Here is a 25,453-nt window from a genome sequence, read left to right on the forward strand (position 1 = left end):
TCAGTAATTTCCTAAAACAGCAGCTCACTGTTACATGTCAGCCAGAGCAACAGAGCAGCTCACTGATGTGGAAGAAGAAGATATGTGATGCTGTGATACACAGACGCTGTTTGTATGTAGAGCAGCTCAGTGGTAGTTTGTATCTGCACATGGAATTTGTTAACAAGAAGAATTATATAGAACATATATAGAAAGTATGTTCACTGTCATGAACCTCACAGCATCACTGCTTTCAAAGATACTAATCATTTTTGGTAACGCTTCAATTTCCAGGTCCCATAATTTTATGATAAACGGGTGATAACTACCATGAAATAAATTTGAAATTTATTAATCACCTGCAAATTACCCACTAATTTTATGGTAAGTATATGATAATTCGCAAGTGTCATTTTCATTTGCATACTTATCATGAAATTTGTGGGTAATTTCTTAAAAAAAAAATCCATATATATCACTTGATAATTATCACCTATTTACTATTTAAAGAGTCTGTCAGCAGCCACACCAACATGTCCTCTGTCTCTGCTGAGTGGCTGGAGTTCTGCAGCTGTGGGTTTGGCTCGTACAGGGATGGGATGTCTTATTCCAGCGTGATGACGGGGCCGTGGCGCTGTAGGAGGTGCCTAACCTGACACACCAGATGGTTTGGTAAGATGTCATCCTCCAGATGAGAAGGACGAAGTCCTGACTCTCTGTGGTCAGTAAAGATCCCATGGCGTCCTGGCAGCTGAGCTGAGTTTCCCTCCGACACTGTGAAGTGCTTTGGGTGTAAATGTAAATGTAATCCATTATTAGTTTGATTACCTGAACTGAACTTACTGATTAATAATTCATAATTGCTCTTTTCAGACATCAGTTTCTTTCACCAATCATCCATCAGATGTTCATGTTCATGTTCCTCATCCTGTGTGCTGATGAAATGTTCATACGTGTTTTATTTTATTGATATTTGATCGTGTCCACCAGTCACTGTATACATACATACATAGTGAGGAAGATTCAGTCTAGATCAGAGTAATCCAGGTTTTGTTTATTTTATTTATTTATTTATTTAGCTGTTCCAGATAAAAACTGCTCTTGTATGTTTTGTCCTGGTTTTTCAAAGAATTTTCAGACAGATTCATTCTGATCCAAATATCACAAGATCAGGGTTACAGAAACTAGGTTTGCAGTCTCCTTGTCATTCTTCATTAATACAGACCTGTGAACATGAACTATCTGCACTTGTACACAATACATTGGTCAGAATTGAAAAATATGTCTCTTATTATGTTTAACTGTCATTGTAATTATGAATACATTTAATGTATCATTATTATCACTGCTGTTTTTGTTGATTGAAAGACGCTCAGTGAAAGTGTCTCTCACTGTCTGTCCTCCTGGTCCAGCTGGTTGCAGTACTGGTCCGACAGGGTCTATTTGAGGTTGTGAATGATCACTGACTCCATCGCAGTCAGGAACTTTGTGTTGCTCAGTGATATTATGAAGCACAATGCAGATGAGAGTTATGCTGTATGCTCGCTGTGGGTTTACATGTAGGTTGTTCAGGCATTCAAAGTGTCTTTTTAACACCCCATTTAATCCTTCAATTGTTCTTTTAGTTCTTCTAAGAATGATTTAACATGTGCCATGTGTCCTACACGTCTCTACATCACTCTTCCAGTGGGATCAGGATTATCCTGATCTTTTGAATCAAAACTGCCCTCATCTGCACCTTGGAGTTTTGAACCACATTAGTTCTGGAGTCTGAGTTGGATTGGTTTACCAAATCCGTATCCCTATTTTGCAGGATCAGGCTCACATATGGTTTTAAAATGCCCGGTTTTGAGATTGAATCCTATCCAGATCATTCTGATAGATTCAAACTTTTCAAATTTTTAATCTCTAGATTAAAAGTGTTGAAATACTCTGCCTAGATTATGCACAAAGTGGATTTGACACACCCTGAATGTATGCGCACCATGAACTTTAGACCACGCATTATAAATTGTCTAAACAGGAGCCACAGTGTCGGGTTGTTCTCTTGGTTCTTCAGTCCAAGTGTCTCAGCAGCTTTGTGAAGAGGAAGCCTGTCTGGAACTCACTCTGGTTTAAGATCCTTTGTGAATACACACTGAATTTCATTTGGGTAAAAAACAACACAACACAGAAGAGTGAGTATTTTCTTTACATTATATTTATTACATAGTAAAAAGTACTTTACCTTTCATTTATATATACACATTATATTCATGTAATTTCCTGTTCAAGCAAGAATCAGCTCCTGATATATTTACTGTAAGAGTCCCGAACAAGTAAACACACAGCTTACAAACTGTCTCATGTTGGTGGCTCTATAAGGCTGTAGTGTTACCTGACTCACACACACACACACACACACACACGCACGCACACATACACACACTGTATCTACAGCATGTCGACTGTACTGCAGTGGAAGAGTCCGTCTCTTCTTTTCCAACTCAATAAATAACATTAAACATCAGTGAGAGAATCCCAGGGCCACTCTGAACACGCCTGTCCACATCCACACAGCTCTACGTCACATATTTGGCATTAAAATGGTCAGTTCCACTCTTCTCAGTTTGTCAGGGTCCATGTTGTTGTACACAAGGCACAATCAGCATGCAAGAACGTCAAAAGGTTTGTATGGAAGCAAACTGCAGCAAATCAACACCAAACTGTCAAATGGAAACAGCACTGAACTTCATCAGCACATCAATATTTTACCATGAAAAAGGCTGATGTTTCTGATTCAAGCTGCTCGAATGTCTAATTCTGATCTGAAGACTCAAGTCAGGTCAAACAATCAGAAGAAGACCTGCAACGATTAATCAAATAACTATTTTGATAATTGATTAATCAAATTCTCTGATTTCAGCTTCTAAAAAATGAATATTTTCTGTTTTCTTTACTCTCTGACAGTAAACTGAATATCTTCGATATGTGAGTAAAACAAGAGGACATCATCTTGAGCTTTTGGAAAAACTGATCAACATTTTCTGACATTTTATAGACAATTATCAATCAGTTAATCAAGAAACTAATGAACGATTTAATTGAAAATGATCAGAATCATTTTTATGTCAGAAGTCATCAGTCTTGCAGCAGTTTGTGAAATATTCACAAAATCTTATCTGTTAAATTTGTTCACATGAACACAACTTTTCCATTTTTTTGTGATACATATTAAAGTATTATCCACTATCATTCTCCTCAGTCAAGTTAACAATAATAAATATGCAACATCCAGTTAGACTTTCAAAATAAAGGTCTTGGGTAGGTTTATGCACCAAAACTACTTGGTCTGGTTTAGGAAAATATCATTTGGGTTAAAAGGTTTCTTCATTAAAACAATCAACATCTCTGCTCACACTTTCTCATATATACCACCTGCACCCTTATTATTTTGAAACTAATGCTGCCCAAATAAATACATAGACGAAGACGGACACAAACTCAACACATCTCTGCTTTAACTTCCTGTCTGTCTAATATATCAGAGGAAATCCTTCCACTCAAATGCTGATGCGCATGTATGTTACCATGGTTACCAGATAGATGCATTTTAAATTGAAGTTAAAAATCATCGTCACACATCCTGTGGTTAGTCACTTTTGCTTCACAAACAAGTGGATGTGGACAGAGACAAAGAGGTTTGGTGTGAAAGCATCTGCTCAAGATGAACAATTCAGTCTACAAGATCTGTTTGGTCAACAAGCCCCAGCGTGGAGCCTGAACGAAGTTAATCAGACCTCTGTTCAGTCAGTCCACACCGTCAGTCATATGATGCGTTTAATCTGCTCATATATTCAAGTTTTCATTTGGAATCTATCTATTTATTATCTTGTCCTGTTCTCTCCATTGAGATGCTGAAAAATGCTGAAGTATTCAGGCTACAAATGGAGATGGATGGTTTCAAAGTAAAAATATTTCAGTGCTATAAATTCAACAGGAAGTGTTCAGTAATGATCCCATGAACAAGGTGTTGTGTTACTGCTGCTGGGAGCTTCCACAGATGTTGGCTGTGATGTGATGAGTAACTCAGTGTTGTTACATCAGGCCCTGGGCATGAATCATGTACGCAGTGAGCTGCACAAACATGATAAAACTACATCAATACGCAACTCTTTAAATCATGTGTTAGACTCATCATAAACTGTAAAAGCCACTACTTGGGTCTCTGGCTGTGCTGCATTTGTACAGCGGGTTGAGCTCACTGCACTCTCTGCAGACTATCTACATTTTGGAATGTTGTACATGTGACACGTCCCGTCCCTCAGAGGACGGCTTCATGTGCACACGATCCCTCTTTGTTACATGAATTGATAAGGTGCCTGAAATCAGAGCTTGTTTCTTGTTGATGGGGTGGAAACAAGTAGAATTAAAAAGAAATGTGTTGAAAGAAGAAGCAGCTCAGGCCTGTGTGTCTGCCTCTGGCTGTTACAGGAGAACAGAAGAGAATTTGGCCTCTGAAACAAAAACAGACTGCTGTACTGTATAAATAAAGTCATTTTTCTGTACAGTTCTCACTGATCCCTCAGTGGTGGGTGATAGAACAGCTCTGTTAAGACCTCTGGAACATCGGACTGAAGTCAAAGCTCTGGAAATCCTATTTGATCAACAACATGCAGTAGTACCTAAAATCCAAAGAACGCACTGACTGTGTGGGTCTTTACTGTCCCTGCCTTAAATCTCTACATTAGTATGAAGCCATGAGGTCAGCCTGGTCTTATCAAGCTCAGATCTGTGGAGGAAAGAGAAAAATGGTGCTGCCCTTCAGGTGAGAAGTGAATCCTCTTTCTCTTCACTGGAAACCTCAGAGTGGTTTGATGAGACATGTGGCTGACAGTCTGAAATCTAGACTGAAGCCCACTTTGGATGTCTCAGTGTTTTATACCACATTTTTAATCATGTCCAACATCAGGCTGATGTGTTTTGACTTTAAGTGTGGTTGTGGTTGAGCTACCTATCCACAGTCAATGTGTTACCTACAGCAGATGGTGGCTGACACACCCGCAGGTCGGAGAACCGCCATCTACTGTAGGTAATATACTGACTATGGAGAAGTACCTTATGCAACCTTTCTTCAAATAATTTGAACTACCCCTTTAACCTGATGTTGATCATAATAGGAATAATTCCACCCTCTCATGAAACCTGTTATATGGATTTAATTCATCTCTTCATTCAGGAGGTTTTTTTTTTTTTTTTTGAAGACAAAGTGTTCAGTCATGAGACCAAGTTCCCCAAAGCAGGTGATATTTTATATTTTTTATTACCAACAAATCCCATGAGCAGAGCCGCACTAACACCAAGTGTATCTGCTAACAAGTGTGTGTGTGTGTGTATCACAGCCTGATGTGTCTTCTTCCTCTGGGCCACAGAGCTCCACTGTTGTCCAAAAACTGTTAAAAACAAACCAGTGAGCATGAACACACACACACTGTAGTTTATTTGGACTAAACCCCACATACACTGGTGCTGCCACAAATAGTCACTTCTGCACCAAGTGTAGATTAATCCGCTGCTGGAACAAATGCACCATTTCCTCCTGTTTGAGGAATTTTTGATAGAAACTACAGTCATCAGCTGTTTTAGGACATTAATGAGCCATAATAACACTAAACTACACATCTGTCGTGTGTTTGTTAAGATTTCCAACTTCAACAGGAGCCAGTGGGCTTGGAGCTGAGGGTCTTTTCTTGGGATCTGCAGGCAATAAGAGAAATATAGAATAACACCTGCCTTATCATGGAAATTTGAATTTGTATAGTTATTTTATTATTTAGTATTTATTTTATTGTGTTGGTCTAAAATATATATGATGCATTGATTTTAAAAGTCATCAAGTAAAACATTCACCATGTGTAGTACAATAGAAAGTCTCCAAAACACCATAAAACCATGAGGACAGGACTTCAGTTTTCTCTGTGAGCTAAGCCAACATTGGAATTGACATTTTTGTCAAAGCCACTTTAGCTCAGTCAGTCTTTGATTTGAAATATTTTTCCTATTTGTCCCCAAATCTCTGCAGCAGCTGGAGTTTCTTCAACAGTGTCAGATGATTGGGGGATTGCTCCTTTAAATGTGGTAGAAATCTGTCCTCTAATTCATGTTACATCATTTCAGGAACCTGGTGAGAGCAGATCTTGAGGCTGTAGTCTGTTGGGTCCAGGACAGAGTGGGGGTGTAGGTATCTGTAGTTCTCTTACTTGACCTCGTCAGACGGGCTCGTGGGTCTGGGACCGGGCAGCAGCGGTACAGGAGACGTGGCCTCGATGAGGGCGGGGTTCAGGATGATTGGCAGGGACATGGGTGGGACTCCCACCTGCAGGGGGGAGGCGAGGGGCTGCAGGATAAGGGGTGACTGGCTCAGGGGTGAGGGAGCCTGGGTGGGGGACGCTGTTAACGGCACCGGCATGGGCATAGAGGGGACCGGAGACGATCGGTCTGATCCTGGAGGACAGAGGAAAACATCAGAACTATTGATTAGGGGGACATGTCAGCAGGACACAGTTATAAAACAGAGTTAAAGGGATCTTTCAGATCTGGGATCATATGTGTCCGCTAAAACAAATTAGGGACAAAGAATAGACTTATTATTATTGATTATTATTGATTAAAATGGACTCAGGAGAAGCTTTGCTCATTTGCATCATCAGTCTGTACCCCACTGAAGTGAGGACATGCAGTTAGTGCTGGGCAATATGGCTTATAAATAATATCTACATATTTTGGGGCTATTCCACAATATACAATATTTATCTCAATATACTCAGTTTCTCTAAAATAACATACTTTAAATTCTCAAATAGTGCAAACATATGATGATCTTATAGAATATGATGAGATAGATAGATTAAACTACACAACTGACTATAAAGTAGTAGTAGGGCCATTTCACCCTAAAATCAAAAACACATTTTTCCTGTAGCCTGTAGTGTTACTTTTCATGTAGAGTTGCAGAGTTTTGGAGATATCAGCTGTAGAGATGTCTGTCTTCTCTCAAATACAACAAGACTAAATGACACTTGGCTTGAGGAAGTCAAAGAGAAAAAATAAATAAATAAATAATACATCTGAAAAATTCCAAACCAGTCTCTTTCCAAAAATCATGACCTGGTTACTCAAGATAATCCACAGACCTCGTTGTGAGCAGTTTTCACGTAGGAACTGCCAGACATACTTTCTCATAGAAATAAAGTAGATCTGGCAGATTCCACTGCAGGAAGAAAGTAGTTCCTACATGAAACTGCTCACAAGGTTTTTGGATTATCTTGAGTAACCATCCATGATCTTTGGAAAGAGACACTGGTGTGTGTCGAATGTATTTATTTGGTCCACTGATATTACAAAGAAGGCTGATGATAAATAGCACTTCAGGGCAGGGGAAAAATATGTATTTTTGATTTTAGGGTGAACTGTCCATTTAAAATGAGCACAACCTTAAACATCTACAGTAGTAAAATGTGACACATTAATGCAACAGTAATATACAATAGTAAAACACTGACAGTAGGGCTGGGTGATATGGACAAAATCAAGTATCACAAGATTTTTGACCAGTAGGCCTAATTTATTATTATATTGTGACAATATTGTAGTGATAACTATTGGTGCTTTCACAAAACATGAACGCAACGAGGGGTTTGGTAAATAATCATCAGTAATGTGGATACAATAAGTGTAATAAGTGGCTAAAGACAAATAACAGAACGGATGGAACAGTCTGGTAAGTTCAAAATATAATTTTACTATAAAACCAGGAAAAGACAACACTCCTGTCATACCAGGATATAACCATATCCAAACTGTAAGTCCTTATCTAGTCTCATATCACAATATGGATATAATGACCACAAGGAATAATATAAGTGTTCTAAAATAAAGAACATTAACTGCAGGAATGCCCAGTTGCCATGCTCTTACTTTTCAAGAGCAAATGATTATCTGTAGCCTATCAGATGTCGCCTTCTGTTTCAGCCAATTACATGAGAGTCACATCTGCACAATCTCCAGTTATTGCCAGGTACATCACCTGTTCAGAGAGTCAGTGTGTAATGTTAATGTTGTTCTTACCATTGGCACTGGCTGGCTGGGGCTCCTGGGGTGATGCTGGCCTGCTGGGGGTCTGTGTCTCTGCAGGGGCTACTGGGACGGGGACTGGGGAGGGCAGCTGGGCAGGTGGAGGAGACGCTTGAGGAGATGGAGGCCGGACTGCTGGAGGTGCTGGCTGCACGGGCTCTGCTGGAGGATTGGGTACTGGATCTAAAAACAGAGACAATACATGATGAACAACAGTGTGAAGCTCCTGGTACTACAACACATTAACAAGCACGTGTCACGGCAACACATCGAGACAATCACCTTCTCACACAAAAAATCTAGACTCTGCTGTACCTGGTATGACAGTCTGTTTGAAGAGCTCCTCCCTCAGGTTAGGCAGGAAGCACACAATGCGTTCCCAGGTTATTTCCCACAAGTCTGAGAATCCTGTCCTGGAGTCAGCGCTGTGGAAGATCCCTGCTGTGTCCATCACCAGCAGCATGTTCTTCAAAGACTCAGGGATCGCCTCCAACTACACAGACAGACACACAATCAGCACGGAGTCAATCACTAGCAGGCTCACAGCTTCAAATCCTGGCAGATATACTCCTTTTATTCCAAGTTTAGTGATTTTTACTACTTGAAGGAAAAGCTCTTTTATTTATTTGTTGAGAAAATTCTCCTAAAAACACTCTTAGCCACTGGATTTCAGAGCTTCAGTATCCTCAAACAGGCTATTTTTCAATTCAGTTTAATTAAAGAGGCTTTACCGGAATGACCATATTAAAGTACAGTGTTGCCAAAACACATTGTTCAAAATCAAACATGAGAAATAAGCAATGAAACACTGTTACAGCAAAGGGATGTACAGTCATATTTCTGCTCATAGCACAGTGTTACAGAGGGTGAAAGTTTGTAGCACAGGCCATAAAAACTGTAGCACGAGAACAAAATGCCAGTTCCCATCTTTAAAAACCACCAGTAGGACATCACTGAAACAGGCATGTGACTGGCAAAAGGACAAAATAAAAATGAGACAAACTTTGTCTTTATTTGCCTATGATGGTAAATTTTAGGGACATAACTAGCCTGCTAACAGAGTGAACTTGTTACACTTTATTTCCATATTCAAAGAAACAGCCAACTCAGTGGAGTGAGTAGATCTGAAGGTCTGGACCCAGGCTACAACTTAACACCACTTACTATACAACACATCCATATATTAGACTTTAAATGAGCAGTACAAAAAAATCTAATTTATATCATCCTTTATACATTATTTAGATTATATTCATATTGATCAGACAGTATAAATCTGTTAAGTGTTTTTGTTCTTTGATCAGTAATTTAAACTGAAAACTAGAATCCAAAGATTTTCGTTGTTTGCTGCAACAGATTCATAAAATATCTGAAAGAATAAGAATCACCTTATTTCTATTAGGTTATTTCTTATTTAACCATTTTAATTCTACTTAATTCTTTACCTTTAGTGTTAGTGTGTCACAAACTGCTTTTATCTGCTCATCTTGTTTTCTCCTCACACACCGACACCTCTGGTTTCTCACAGCACACACACACACACACACACCGGCTGGCTGCACCTCATTCTGTTTCCCTCTCCCTGTACAGTGTGTCTCTGATTTGCTGACTTCCTTCATCAGCATCATGTTTTAATTGCCCAAAAAATACACTCACACTTTGGATTTTTTCACTTGCAATTCTGTTTTCACAGCAGCAGGAGAGCCATGATCATCAGTACCTGACCCTGTCACTATAGCAGAGTGAACAGCTACAGGAGGGAGAATGTCCACTATGGATGAAAAAATACAAATAAAAATGCTAAAATGAATCCTCACATAAATTTTGGCAGCTGTTATTATATCTGGCGGCCCGGCAAAGTTAAGTCTATATTTGGGGAATGTGTTACAGTGCCACAGATGTGATTTCATTCATCATACTGACCAGTTTTTTCATAGCACGTGCAACATATATGTTGCAACTTACAGACAAATAACTTATAACCTTCATCACATCAGAGGTGGAGAACAACAACAGAATAAAGGCATCAGCTGTCAGTGTGATACATGTGTTATCTGTAACCACATTACAACATACTACATGTGAGTATTAATACTCACCAGCAGGTCACTGGATCCTGCGTGCATGTACTTGTCCATGAAGTCCAGGATGGTGAGCCAGAGGGCAGCGAAGGTGGGCAGGGACAGCAGAGGAGACAGATGCTGCAGGAACACCTGGATACATGGATGACAATCCAACATCAGGCACAGCTGCTGCCACAACAATGAGCCCAGCCAACCTCAGCAAACTGCTGCTGAGTGTTAATGGCTACATAGACAACAAGCTCACATAGCAACACAAGGAGTATTAAAGGAAAATGATGCCTTTATGTGCTACAGGTTTAATCTTTTGTCTATTATTACTACTGGTTACCATAATGGTCTACTCGCCAGCAATGTGAACCCAGAAATGTTGAGTTTTATGTCAGAAATGTAAAGTATGGCAATATGAAACTGCTGGATGCTAACTTGTATATGTTGTGATTAGTTTAGCTTAATGACCTACATGGACAATATTTCAGCAATTACTTGGACACTATGGGCAGGGGTTTGGGGGTTACTGAGGATGCTGAATTCATTTCTGACATTTTTAAAATTCAAAATGGCCATATAAAAGAAGAAACAGGAATATTCTATTCCTGCTGGGCCGATTCCAGATTCGGTTCCAGTCAACTACTCAGCTTTAGAAGACACTGAATCAATTGGATTGTACAGACAACTTGAAATAACATCAAATCGATTATAAATTATAGGATGTTTATGAGAACAATTATCTAAATGCCATTTAAAATGTATTTATTAAAAGTTATTTTAAGTCAAAATGGTCATTTTAACCATATGTAGCCAAATTTTGAGCTTCAGTCAATTTTTATATTTTAGAGGATGCTCAAAATCGATTGGTGACTTCCTGAAATAACCAAATAACTTCAGCTTGGTTAGAAATTGTAGGATGTTAATGTACACAGTTATCTAAATGAAGTATAACATGTACATTTTAATGCACAGCCAATTACACTCTGTTTTTTATTGGAATTAACAAAGGGCAGTAAAATGCCAAGGTAGAATAATATGACTGTGGCTAAATGACATCCTCAAAAAAGAGGCGGGAGTAAAATAAAATAATAATTATTATTATTATTACCACAGTACATTAACAGTGCAATGTAAGATGATAACAGACATTTCAGACGTGTTCCCCTTCATCTTCACTTCAAAACTAGTGTTCGTCAACAACTGGTTACTGTTGATGCAAACTGCTTATTTAAATGATCTTCCTCTTGGTTTCATCTTCTTTTTTTAAACATTATTTTTTACAGCTGAAGATATGACAGGAAAGTGGGTAGGGAGAGAGACAGGACAGGCGGCAAATGGGCCACAGATGAGAGTTGAACTGGCAGCCGCTGTACAGGACTGACAGCCTCAGTACAAGGGGTTTTAATTTTCCACAGAGAGCTACATAAAGAAGCTGTTCATAAAAGCAAATATAAATAATTCATGTGTCCAATCCTCAATTTATCAATCTGTGAAGGACATCCACATGATCTACTTATATGAAAACTGTTACTTTAATATAAATCACATATTTGCTGCAGAATGTGTTGTTCTGAACCTTTGACAAGAGCGTGCAGGCTCTCATTCTGGTCTCCTCCATGCCGCCCACATCTGCTGGGCTGATGTTGTCAAGCAGTTTAGTTAGCAGGGGGAAAAGCACCTGCAAATACACACAAACACACACTACATCAGCAAAGCTCTTGAATTCTGTGAAAAATGACTGATTTGAAAATGAACACAAGTGGAGCCAATGTTCTGAAACTACAAATGAACAGTGTAAAATAAGGTTTGCAGGAGATTTGATGATCTGGTTCATAATATTCAACATCATTAGCACATTTTATCACCCTGCTCGGTATTGTATAATCAGACAGAGGATTTGGAAGTAGCTGTGTGTGCAGACATGTAGTCTCTCTTCTCCTTTCTTACCTTATTGAAGCATGATTCCCACTCAGTTGCATCAAGTGTCTGCAGATCGTGCACCAGCAGCGCCCTCTGCAGGTAGGTGAGGGCCTGCATACGAACCTGTCGCCTGGCATCACAGCACAGCCAAGCAATGCCTGCAGTGGATAATGATACATCAAACATGAGCTGCTGTAGTGGACTGCATTAGACCGTCTCTCTCCTGTGTTTTTGAAGAGGCTCTACCTTGCAGCAGCGGGCACCAGCAGCTCGTCCACAGAGTCTGAGAATCAGCCTCGATCTTCCTGCCTGCAGCCTCCAGATGGCGCTGTTCCTCTGCCCAGGAGCTGTAGATGCTGGCAGCCCGGGTATGCAGAGTGTGCATCAGGTCTAACAGCTGCCATGCACACACACACCAACAAAAATGTTAGCTTTAACATATGTGAGTTTAGATATACAGTATAAGATGTGGAATAATGTCACTGTGACAAGTGAAGCCAAAAAAATATTGTATAAATATTTACACAATTTCAATTACTGAAGTCCTTTACATGTTACTCAGTCTGGTGAACTGGGACAAAACTGTAATTTTAGAGAGTTTTGATTTCTACTCTTCAATTATGCTGGAAAATATATTTTAAAAGATCAAACTTTTGGCTATTAAAACTTTGTAACAGACCAACCTCCTATTTTAATTCTTTTCTTTTTTAATAGTTTTTTGTAGCTGAAGACTCAAATTCTCCATCAGACCCAAAAATCATTTCTACCACAAAGAACACACATTAGGTGTACCTTGAACCTTGACATAAACTAATGTTATAAATTCCTATGAAGATATATTTAATGAATATAACAGAAAACTAACTAACTTATTTCTTTATGACAGAGCTGATGTCACATGCAGGGGTGTGTCCAGACTTTTTTGACTGGGTGGACAAAGTGGGCACTTAAAGTTATTTAAGTCTTTTTTTTTGTTTGTTTTAATAGATTTTAAAAAAGTATTAAAGAGAGCTGAGAGTTACATTATTTCTGTCAGCATACATGTCAACTTCGTCAGATAGAAAATCTGACAGTTGATGCCTTACAGAGTCGACACAATGTTTCATTTATTCACTTCACAGCATAGTCATAGTGAGCAGCCATTTTATTTTTTAAAGTATCTCAGAGTTCTCTTAATGTTAATCAAAATACACATTTTTAAACTATAATTCTTATTTAGCTTTGATTTAGAAGGACTACAGAGTTGACATGTTATGGTTGAGACACATCTGATTGCAATATTATTGAATGACTTTGTCTAAAAATAAAAAGTTTACCAGTACTTCAGCAGTATTTTTTTAAACCAGGAAGTGAGACAGGGGTCCTTGCGGTATAGCTAACCCTTTTAATTCCTGATTAAATCGTGTGTTTGTAAAAATGTGATGAATTTGAAGGAAATCTGTGACACAACTTTTGAGGTAGGTTTTGAGCACAGAGCAAGTTTAGAAAAAAAAGCAGATCAAAGTATTTTATAAATTCTATATATTTCATATATATAAATATATAAAAAAAATAAATGTTTACCAAAACAATGAATGTGGGTCTAATGGCATTATATTATGTATTATGACAAGCAAACAAACCTGTAACTTTATACTTCATACAGATCTATTTACATGTGTATTGCTATAGAACAGCCCCCTTTTAAAAGGTGATCACATTTTAAACAAATCCTCTAAAACCATGTTAGTTACCACAAAGAAACGTCCACAAGATTCATTTAAATGTTACAGAATGATGAGAGGACAGGCTTCAGTTTCACAAGAGGAGGACATACAGAGTATATTTAATGTTATTAGTGAACAAAGTAGGTAATATAGAGTACTTTATAAAAAAGGGTCAAGCTTTGTGTGTGTGTGAGTGTGTCTGTGTGAAAAGGGAAAACAAAGGATTCACAGTACTGTCATGTTCCCCTACAGCACAGATTAAAGGATAACACTGGTGAATATTCTGTTGATGACATCTACTGGTATGTAGATGTTTTTGAAAACAGTTGGAAAATACTGTATAATAAGAACAGCGATAGGATAGAAATACACAGGTATTACCCTTTAACCCTACATTCCCACCCAAGACAATACAACGTCAGAAACACAGGACAACAGGGACACTATCAGGAGGGGTGTAATGTGCTTAAATTAAGTACTGACATGACTGGAAATACTGCTTTGTTCCACATGACAGCTGGAGGGAACGCTTCACTGTGCAACATTTTCATGTTAGTCATCATCTAATGTTACACCCATCCTAAATGTCCCTTTGGGAGCCAAAGCCACAGTTTCCCAAAAACATCTTGATGCCACAATGCTCTTACCTTAAAGCACTGATTAGTCAGCCACTGAACAAACGGTGAAGGTGAACATTAAACGTGTGGGTGAGGCAAGATGATTTTGGGGTGGCTGTGCTCAAATCAACAAAAGGTAGAAGGGTAAAGAGGGCTGTTGTACTTACGTCCTGACTAACCTGTAAAGACACCGTGTGGTAGCTGGCCGGGACACCCTCGTCCTCCTCGTCATCGCTGTGGGAACGTGACGGACGCTGGCTGGATGCCCGGCTGCCACCTCGCCTCGTGCCACCTCCGCTCTCCTTGTCCCTCCCTCCGGCCTTCTTCCTCACCCGGGACTTGGAGGAGTCGTACTTGTGGCTCTTCTTCTTGTCGTGGTTACGGTAACCTGAGGAAATTTTTTTTGTCAAAATAAGAAAAAAATGTATCTTATTTAGGAAACAAGAGTCTTGTTTTTTTTCTCACCCACTACAGAATCTACATTTTCCAGTTTTATTTACACAGCACCAACTCATTATAGGAGTCTTCTCAGGGCTGCAGCAGGTCTAGACAGTATTCTGTAGAAAATTTACTGACACCCAATAGTTCCACCCTGAGCAAGCAGTAAGGAGAGAGTGACGAGGAAAAACTATATTTTAACAGGGTTACTTCTCTTCTTACTTCAGGTTACTTCTCACCTTTTTATTACATCAATGTGTAATGACACAATTATGCCGTTGATGGAAACACGCCTAAATCTCATTGTTTTTCCTTTCTTTTTTGCATCATTTGAAAGGTTGGCCTGAAATTTTCTTGAGAATTAGATGGAAATGTATGATGGTGTGAAGTTTCAATGGGGTATTTTGATAGTTGGAAAAATAACCACTTTAACTGAATAGCATCAGACTGACTGACTGGAAAACCACAGCAGCAATTCAAGTGCCCACCAGACTTTGAAAGTTTAAAGTGAACTTACAAGAACTTTCAGTAACAGTAATTATGAGGGTTTTGCTTCAGAGGCAAAGGTAGATGTCGTAGGAGGTGGTTAAAACATCCCTAAATCTCTTGAAGTGTACAGTTGGGTCAACAAAGTGTGTAACTTTGGAGCTGGAATTTCTTGCAGTGAATTGCTTTTATTTAACCATGACTACAAACTGTTTTCTAAACAAACCAAAGTTGTTTCTGTTGTTTGAAATGGCAGATCAGAAATTTTTATCACTCCACAAATAATTTTTGTAACAGTGATGATGATATTGAACTATGTAGTTGTTAGTTGGGAGGACTGTTGAACAGTGGAGGAGGAGGAGAAAGATATTTGGTCACATTTGAGGGGAGAAAAATAAAAACATCATGTTATGAAAATGCACATCTCTAAAGTCCAGATTGTGGGTAGCACTGAGCTCAATGGACAAAATACCCTACAGGTTTACATATAACTTTCTTTCTTCAACATTAGCTAATCTAGACATCCCATGATGGAGCAGCCTACGGTGCTACTGTGCTGTCCTACACCTAACCTAAATCCACACAACAGAATAAAAAAAAATAAAAAAATCCTGACATGCAGCAGACCAAAGTATGAATCAGAATTCAGTTTTGGACTGAAGTACTGAAGAAGACTCTGTAATGGTTCCTGACAAACATCAAACAAAATATGTTCACCACACCCAATTTTTAGTCTTTCCCACACTCCTGTGTTAGGTGGTATGGTCCATTATCATGGCAGAAAAGCTTGTCATGAACTAATTACACCTGATTCTCCAAACAATCAAACAAACACAAAGCTACTGTACGCGTCGTTTCCAAAATACTCAACTTGAAACCACCTTTAACAAAAAGATATGAAGTCAGACCGCAAAAGCTCAACAGAGTAAGAGCAGGTTTTGCACTTTCTATTAGTATCTCAGACAGATTAGCGCCATCCTCAGCCCAGCGCTTTGATCGACCCATTGCTTTTGTTTGTGTGTGTAAAGCTCTGTTGACAGCGTGTATCCAATGGCCTGGAGCACGAGGAGAAAATGAATAGACCATCAGCTATGCCAGCGCACAAGTGCACCACTGCCATTTCTCAAGCTTAATCCCTGTCTTACTGTAGATCACAAACAGCACAAGGAGGGATGAATGGAAAAAAGGGGGGGGTGTGAGGGGCGGATGACAAGGAGGATAAAGAGCGGAGAGAGGAAGAGGAAGGAGGAGAAGAATGTAGGGCAGGACACTGAGGTGGAGACATGAAGGAGGACAAGAAACAAAACAGATTGAAGACAGGCACATGGTTGCTATTAAAAACCTGTCAGGCTGAATGATTGATCATTTGAACGTCTCTGGAGTGTCTCTGTCACCGTTTACAGGTTAAGTAGATGGTTCAATGATGGGACGCTAATTGTTTTGTGTCCATATGGTTTAGCTACATTTAAAAGGGTAAATTACTTGCAGACATTCTTTTTTGAGGACCTAGTCTAAAATTTCTGTTTTTAATCAATTTTGACAGAATACTTGGGGAGCAAAGGCAAAAATGTCAATGAGTTGTAACCATAAATACTTGTATCAGATTATTCAGGGTACCTCCAGGGTTCTCCAAGTTAAATGTAAGACTTTTTAAGACCTTTTTAATACTACTTAGAATTAAACTTAATGCCAACTTCACAGCCATACTGGCAAAAGTATTTAAGATATAAGAATCATCAGCATGGGTTTTAAGTCCTAGAAAACAATTCTGTGTTACTAAATTTAAGTACTTAAATTTAGTAACACAGAATTGTATATATTTTATTTTAACTGCCTGGAACAGGCCTACTCTTATTTTGGATTCTGTTGCCACTTACAAAAAAGAGCCCTTAATTTTTTTTTCCATTACCAAATAACTTCTTATAAATTCAGAACAGGTTTAGGGTTTAATATGTTAAATATGACCAAGTGTTGTGTGCAGAGCAGCAAACAGCAAAGTCACTACATAAACTTAAAATTGCACTGGAAACAAATCTAAAATGTCAGCTAAATAAATCATATTCCTGAGTGAAGTTTAGAACGATTCAAGACCACAGACATCTGCCAGTCTCTGTTGTCCTCACTCTGCTGCTGATGTGATTCCCTGCCTGCAGGTACGGCAGGTAGAGGGAGGAGGAGCTTGTTTGTCTCAGCCAGCAGCGCAGTTTACAATGATCTGACAAATTTTAAAATATGTAGCAAACTAAGCTAAAAAGTCAGATGTGAAAAGCAGCGGTGGATTAAGGGCAGAAGTCAGAGCAGATTAAAACATCACTGTCATCATGTTTAAGCTTGTTGAACAGGTCCATTAGAAAGTACTGGCTTTTCACTTGCCAGGTTTTCTTGCACTTACAAGCTTAGTAGTCATCAACTCAACATTTCTGACGTATTTTCACTTTAGCGTCTCCACCTCTGCATCTCTGCTCTGCTGTTCACTGACTTTGCTCTGTGTGTGTCTTTGTGTGATTGTGGGTGTGTATGTGAGGAGCTGGCCCAAAGGAAGACAGCAGGGAGACACAGATTACACCAAAATGATATACATTTCAGTTATTTATGACATTATAGCATTTATTAAAGCTGCAACGATTAATATATTATTAATCAATTACTGAATTAATCACCAACAATCTTGATAATCAACTAATCGGTTTGAGTCATTTTTTTAAGAAAAAAGCCCAAATTCTCTGATTTCATCTTCTTAAATGTGCATATTTTCTGGTACTCCTCTATTACAGTAAACTCATTAATCGCTGATGAAAATAACCATTAGTTGCAGCCCTAGTACATATTTAATTCTACAAAAGATAAGAAAAAAACAGATCTTTGCTAACAACATTTATGGCTTTGTAAGTGAAATTCAATACTCTTAAGGCCTTAATTTTAGATCTTTCAATATAAATACATAGATTTTTAATACTTTAAAAGATCCCATGGGTGCCCTGTAAATTAACATGCTTGAAAAGTACCTGCTATTTTTGTTACACCACACAGCTACTTCTATTCATCTTCAAAGTAATTTCATGTAATCTTTTTTGTCATTATATGCTCACTTCATCTTATTTCCTTCCTTTCCAGCACTTTGTACATCTCGTCTTTGAGACAGCTCCTCTGAAATGTAAAATGTGTCTGAGTGTCTCACCTCCGTTGAGACTGGCCTCCACAAACACTCGTATGGCTCTGACACACAGCTCAAAGTTGTCGGGGGTGACATGCGCAGCATCGCGGACGATAAAGGAGAGCGTTTCCACACACTTGATGAGAGACTTGGTGTCATGCTGGCCCAGATCCTGACCCAGAGTCAGACTGTACTGGTTGACCAGTGGGTGATTGAGCTGAGCTTTAGAGCCCACTGCAGGGCTCTTACTCAGCTCCAGGTCGTCCTTACCAACCTGGAAAACAACAGAAATCACAAGAACAAATAAGCATCACAATTTGACCACACATCAAGGCATTTGAGTGTGTATGTGTGTGTGTGTGCTGACCACGAGCCATCCACTGTTTGCTACATCTACGTCTGTAGTGGAGCGAGGGATCCTGGTCTTGCTGTGCTCGGTGTAGACCTCAGAGTCAGATAAGTAGCCGCGGTCGACACTCACTTCACTGGGGTGATGAGGTGGCAGCTCACTGTCTGACTGAGCTCCTGGAGACACAGAATACACAAATACATTTTCATTCTCTCAAATCACCAACCGTTTTCACCCAGGTCAGGTCAAGATGCTGAGAGAGACAGTGAAACCTGTGTCGTTGTCAGTGGTGGTGGAGGTGAGCTGGAAAGAGGCGGGAGGTTTGACTCCGGCTCCGATGCACTCCAGCAGGGAGAAGAGCGTGTACCAGTCATCTGTGCAGTGGATGTTGGCTGCGTTAGTCTTCAGCAGCTCGTGGAGGCCGTAAGCCACCTCCCTGCTGACCCGGGACAAGACGTGAGGTTTCATCATCAACAGGAGACGCAGGGAGAGGAGAACCTGTAGGTGCACAGGGAGAGAAGATCAGGGCTGGGAAAGTATGGTGAGCTTGCTGTAATAATTATTATTATTATTTTCTTTTTTGATTACTCTGTCAATTGTTTTCTCGATTAATCATTTACTTAATCCTGACACCATCATGTCAGTTGAGAAATAGGTCCAAACACGCACATGGACATACGTACAACTTTTCAAGTCTTTCCTGTAATGATTTTTCACTGTCGATTAATATGTTGATAATTCTCTCTATTATTATACAATTAATCAACTAATAGTTGCAGCTCTAGTTGCAACTTTAATGGTCTTTAAGTACATTCTTCACTCCTCAATTTCATCTTCACTTTGGTCAGTCTTAGCAAAACAGTGCACTCAAACACATTTAAAACTCACAGAATAACCATCAGTTATGGTGTCAGGACATAATCAGGGGGCTATTCCATCTCAATTCACTTTGATCCTCTTTTTCATGATTAAAAGTACTGATCTGTGGCCAGGTTTTCTTGTCAGCTGGTAGTTCTTATTTGACCTAAAATGTTTCCTCCGCCTTGTTTATTAAAAATACATCCTCTCGCCTGTAGTGCTGTTTATCCATCTAGATTTTTTTGGGGTGGTTTGAAGAGTTTTGAAGATATTGGCCATAGAGATGTCTGCCTTTATCTTGAATAACAGGGTCGTTATTTTTGAAGAGACAGTGGTTTAATTTTTTTTTTTTTTTGGTGTGTTGAGCACCGCAAGCCGAGTGCCATTATAGTGAAGAGAGGGCAGAAATCCTGACAGCCAACGTCTCCAAAACTCTGCAACTCACACCACAAGAATTTAGACAGATAAACAGCACTACAGCCTGTAACATCACACCAACTCTGCTGCAGTGTTTGTGTCCAGGTACGTGTGTGTGTGTGTGTGTGTGTGTGTGTGTGTGTGTGTGTGTGTGCGTGTGTGCGTATGTGCGTGTGTGCGTATGTGCGTATGTGCGTATGTGCGTGTGTTGTACCTGAGAGCTGATGTCTTCTCGTCGCAGCAGGCGGATGGCGAGTCGGAGAAGGCCCACCACAGCCCTCTCCACCAGGAAGCAGCTCTCACTGGCGTGGACACAGAGGTGGTAAAGGTGGTCGCGCACTGTCTGCCACACACACGACACACGGTCTCTGCACACACAAACACAAACAGAGAAAGAGATGTGAGTATGACAACACAAGGATCAGGGATTATCGACAGAGTCTCTTTCCTACCGGTTCTCCAGAACAATCCGCAGCAACATCTCCAAGCAGAAGGCAGCATCCTCTTCATCATATGTCTCTTCATCAGGGGTGACTGATATCAGAGCCTGAGGAGGAGAATTATGTTTGTTTTGTTGTCTTTGTAACAGAACAATAATATAATGCCATTTATTAGATTCATTTTCTAAACTATCTTAAAAGCACATTGAACATATACTTCTATAAAGGCAGTAAAAAGCAACACACAACAAGATTGTTATGAGCTTTATAGAGTAGGTTGATATGAAATGTTGCTAAAACATAATAATAACCTTCATGAGATCCTGCAGAGACTCCAGCTGTAGGAATTTACTCTCTGTGATCAGCTTTTCTGGGTCACATTGCTAGAAAGAAGGAAACATAAAACTCAGTGATGTTGATAGATTTTACACAGTGAAAACTGTCTGAATGGCTGCTGGCAAACCACAAGAGTCCTAGTAGTTCAACATACAGTATATGACGTACTACCACACATTTAAAAAATCAAATTCAAACACTCAAAACACTTTAAGACCTTTAGGGCCAATGTAAAAATAGAACTAATAAAACGAAGCAAGTAAACTTAGTCCAGCTTCAACAGTTGATAGAAGCTTTAAAGTTCTTTTTTGATTCTCTTATTTGAATATTTAGAAAGGACAAGTTATTGTACAAATAATGAAATCGTTCAAATAAACCACAAAATCTCTGTGAATTCTAATACAGGTTTCCAAGAAAGAACAAATTAGTTGCAGTCTTATCGAAAATGTCGACCTTAAATGTACCATAAATTATGTTTTTCCAATTATCATTTAGGGGTATTTAAACCTCTATAAACAGACGTTTTTAAACTATTTATAGGCAGAATTAATAACTACAGACAGACAGATTCTTAGTTCTATAGTATCTGGTTGTATGGTCCTGCACTTTTATGTAGCACTTAATTGTTGTCCAACACTCATTGTATGTTTTGCATCACATTCTTCGTATAGTGTGTTATTGTATGCATATGTGATGTGTCAGTGTAGCAGCTTGTTGTATATCAGGAGTGTCCAGTATCCTGGACTGTCCCAGGCAGCAACATGCCTGGAACAGATATCCATACACATACACATTTATGAGTGGTTACATGTATGGATTCTTTCTACAGTTGCGGGTCCTGTGGGATGTTTGATTGTCTAAATCACACATGTCCAGACTCAATATAATGTCTTAAATATTTTGTAGTGTATTGGTCATTTGTTTTTATGTTTCTCTGTTACCTTCCTGGGGACCACAAATGTAAATTAGCATTCTTGCTAACTCTGGCATATCTACATAATGTATTATACACTGATGTTCATTAATGGGCTCTGTCTCTGTTAGATAAATAAAGAAATTAATAAAATAAATAAATATAGATGTTAGGGGTGTCCCGATCCGATATTGATATCGGATATCGGGCCAATATTAACCAAAAAACGAGTATCGGATTTTATCGGACTGCATCTTAAATCTCTGATATATGCGCTCCGATAAGCAGTCCATTTTCTGCTCCAGCACTTCTATCCATAGGTGACTCTGGTTGCTGACTATTGTTCTCTGTTTGAGTAACATCACTTGATCAAGCCTTTTCTAACATTCTACACTACAAAATAAGTAATAAAAGTATGTATGATTCATGCCGATATCGTATCGGATAGATATCGGTATCGGCCAATACTCAAGGCTGCAATATCAGTATCCTATCAGAAGTGAAAAAGTTGTATCGGGACATCTCTAATAGATGTACTACAGATATTATTCTGCATTAACAAAGACCTAAGAAATGGGGCTAAATATGCTTCAAAGTACATTTTGGGCAGGGTTTTACTGACATCTCACCTCAAGATATCTAAATGAAAATGGGTTCTATGGGTGCCAAACAGTCTCCCTTTACAGACACGCCCACTTCATGTTAATGCTTTTAATGTTGCATGTACTTATAACCTCACCTTTATGCAGAGGATGGCGGCCTGCTTGGCCTCCTGGTTTTCCGTGGACGGTCCTCTGAGTCCTGACTGCTCGGCTCCACTCAACGTCAACCAGTTGACAAAACTCAACACAGCCGACTCTCCACTGATATACAACATGGAGAAAAAAAAAATAGGTTTGACTTTCAGTCCTCTTGATCAGCGCTGTTTCATAAAATACATTTCTACTTATTATAGAAAGCCGGACTCTTCTTCTGTGAAGCAGATGCTAGATGAGGTTTGTGCGTACCGATTTGAAGGTGTCTCCTCTCTTTGAAGAGAAATTTTTCCATTTGGCTCCACAAAATCCTCCACCTGAGGCAACAAGCACACTGTGTGAGTTGTGAACAGTAGGTGGCAGCAGAACATGTAGAATGAATGCAGAACAGAACCAGCTCACAGACTGCATGTGCAGTGCTGTCACAGAGCAGATATGTTCCAATCAGTGACAGAATGGAAAAGAGTGTTTAGAGTTTAGAAACGGAGCGCTGACCTCGACCATGGCTTTGGGCAGCAGCTCGGCTCTGAACAGCTGCAGCATGGAGTCCATGATGTTCTTCCAGCCCTCCCTCAGGATGTTGCCGTGCCGATGGGCGAGGTCAAACACGGTCTTGGCTGCCGTCTGTGCCTTACTGTTGCTGCCAAACACTGTAGGAAGGTTTTCCACAGACTGCAGGGACAGAGGACACATCAACACACAGTCAACAGACTGTATACATACTATATATTTACAGATTTTACTGATACCATTCTGCCTGTTTTAGTTACAGGGTAGGTTTTTTAACATACAGCTCATCATTACTTTCATTAATTTAGAGTTATGGTGGTTATGATGTTCTCGTCCCTAACGCTTGTTTATACAGCTTCTGTTGCACCAGCAATTTACAAATGTCCAACTGAATTACAGCTGCAACAACCAGAAATTTTGCCAATCATTAATTGTTTCAGTCTTTTTTTAATTAAAATTGTCAAACGTTTGCTGCTTCCAGCATCTTAAATGCATGGATTTGCAGCTTTTCTTTCTCATTCATGACAGTAGGAGGAGATTAAAAAAAACAAAACAAAAAAACAAAACAAAAAGAAAACATGAGTGAGGAATGGTCCTTTTCCTGTAAAGCATAAGAAAAACAGAATGGAAACTTGTTTTATATTTTGTGGCCCTGTCGTGTGTATATTTTCGTTCTCACTTTTATATTCTTATGGCCCCTAACATGTGTCTACTTGCACTTTTAATCAAAGAATCAATGTCAATAAAATTTAAAATAAAATTTAATCAATGACAATCACTTGACAAAATGAGTATCCACTTCCATCTACATAGAAAACATAGAGCTAACAGTTTGTGCTTTAATTTGTTGCTAGTATGTATATTAGTGTGCATGCATGAAGATGTGCAATTATGTACATATGTTTTGTATTTTTCCTTTTGTATTGTATGTTTCTACTGTATATTTTATGGTGATACTTGGGTTTAGGGAAAAATGATGCATTTGTTTTAAAAAAAAAAAATAAAATAAATGAACCATCTTGCCTTTATATAGTCTCATCTGCTTCAGAGCCAAATTAAATAAGTGTAGCATTGATAAATTCCACAATAAAGACAACATATCCACCACATCAGAGGAGAGATTTTCAAAGATTTAAGATAAAATTATCACCAAATCAATTCATTATTCTAATCTTGTGTTTCCTGTTGTGTCTTTCTGTAGATCAGGATAGGATCCTGTCTTTCAGTTTATGTGACTAATAACAGTTTACTGCAATATGTGAAAGATGCTATTCATACTATATATATTGTTAGGACAAAGTGGACCACTGTAGCACAACAGGAAGCTGTGTAGCTCACCTCACTGCTCAGAGTGGTGAACTTGCAGAGGGAGATGATCAAATTGTCGAAAACATCACTGAAGCCATAGTGAGCTGCTATCATTGCACATTTCCTGCAAATACAGAAACACATACAGATACAAAAAAACACACAAAACACATAAGACATAACAAATTGCATACTTTATTTTTTGTGTGTGCAGCCATTTGAAATAACATAATATTTTAAGCCTGCCAAACTGTGGAATGAGAAAAGAAGAAATTGTGGGCTGGAAAGGTGAGCTACAGTGGCCTGTGACTGACACAAATGGGCAGGTTTTGTTCCAGAACAATAAAGGAAGAGCTTGTAGAGGATATGGGTTTGATGCTGTGTGGCTGTATCAGTCTGTTCCACCACTGTACCTGCTGACAATTTTGAAACTGTGTACCTGAAGCCAGTGATGGCCTTCTGGATGATGTTTTCATCCAGGCTCTTGTCAAATACGTAGGACAGAGCAGCGATGGTGGGACCCCAGGTCATGGTAAACAGGTCATGGTCGTAGCTGCCAGGCGGCAGGTGAAGGAAGATGCCCTCAGGTGTGGCACCGCGGTGTAGCAACACACTCCAGACATAGTTCTCCTTCACCAACCCTGTCTGCTCATCTGGCATCACAATCTCCTCATTCCTACAGAGGAAAATACATCTCAGCTTGACAGCAGCTCACTCATGACAATGTAGGAATTAAAGCTCTGACCTACCAGCCTTACACAATCTTTTTTATATTGCTGCTGTTCGACCTGTGACACCAACTAATACTTTTTGCTTCCTTACATTGTGGAATGTAAAAATATTTTTCTACAAAATAATTTTTTAAATTTCTCTTTGATTTTTTTTAATATATAAAAAAATCTAATGTTTATTGTTGTCCAGTCATGAGCAGCCATAAATGAACAGTGAAAAGGTTTAAAATTGGCAAATGTTTGGAGAACAATCTGATGAAAGAATAAATAAACAAGATTATGAATCTGAGCAGAAATCTAATGCCAGCTCGGCAGTAGAGCTGAAAGGATTAGTCGATTAATGGATTTGCAC

General features: G+C 39.1%; 1 protein-coding gene across 6 annotated transcripts in view; it reads right to left on the bottom strand.

The window, feature by feature from the left end:
* Window positions 1-5,770: 5,770 nt before the first annotated feature.
* Window positions 5,771-25,453, bottom strand: part of gbf1 (golgi brefeldin A resistant guanine nucleotide exchange factor 1) — a 110,916-nt gene continuing 91,233 nt past the window's right edge. For 4 of the 6 annotated variants that reach the window (XM_084735172.1, XM_084735171.1, XM_084735167.1 and 1 more), the window contains 19 exons: window positions 24,810-25,046; window positions 24,401-24,494; window positions 23,048-23,224; window positions 22,805-22,869; window positions 22,537-22,660; window positions 20,860-20,931; window positions 20,561-20,655; window positions 20,323-20,476; window positions 19,106-19,331; window positions 18,852-19,009; window positions 18,509-18,758; window positions 14,574-14,794; window positions 12,330-12,480; window positions 12,111-12,241; window positions 11,740-11,841; window positions 10,191-10,304; window positions 8,407-8,584; window positions 8,086-8,274; window positions 5,771-6,462 (listed from right to left, as the gene is read on the bottom strand). In XM_084735172.1, the coding sequence (XP_084591298.1) occupies window positions 6,215-6,462; window positions 8,086-8,274; window positions 8,407-8,584; window positions 10,191-10,304; window positions 11,740-11,841; window positions 12,111-12,241; window positions 12,330-12,480; window positions 14,574-14,794; window positions 18,509-18,758; window positions 18,852-19,009; window positions 19,106-19,331; window positions 20,323-20,476; window positions 20,561-20,655; window positions 20,860-20,931; window positions 22,537-22,660; window positions 22,805-22,869; window positions 23,048-23,224; window positions 24,401-24,494; window positions 24,810-25,046 (2,986 nt within the window). In that variant the 3' untranslated portion in view covers window positions 5,771-6,214. The remainder of the gene's footprint in view (window positions 6,463-8,085; window positions 8,275-8,406; window positions 8,585-10,190; window positions 10,305-11,739; window positions 11,842-12,110; window positions 12,242-12,329; window positions 12,481-14,573; window positions 14,795-18,508; window positions 18,759-18,851; window positions 19,010-19,105; window positions 19,332-20,322; window positions 20,477-20,560; window positions 20,656-20,859; window positions 20,932-22,536; window positions 22,661-22,804; window positions 22,870-23,047; window positions 23,225-24,400; window positions 24,495-24,809; window positions 25,047-25,453) is intronic. The other 2 variants (XM_084735170.1, XM_084735173.1) reach the window with 1 other exon arrangement.

The sequence above is a fragment of the Lutjanus erythropterus genome, chromosome 14, assembly GCF_056507025.1.
Source record: "Lutjanus erythropterus isolate fLutEry1 chromosome 14, fLutEry1.hap2, whole genome shotgun sequence".
Lineage (NCBI taxonomy): Eukaryota > Metazoa > Chordata > Actinopteri > Lutjaniformes > Lutjanidae > Lutjanus > Lutjanus erythropterus.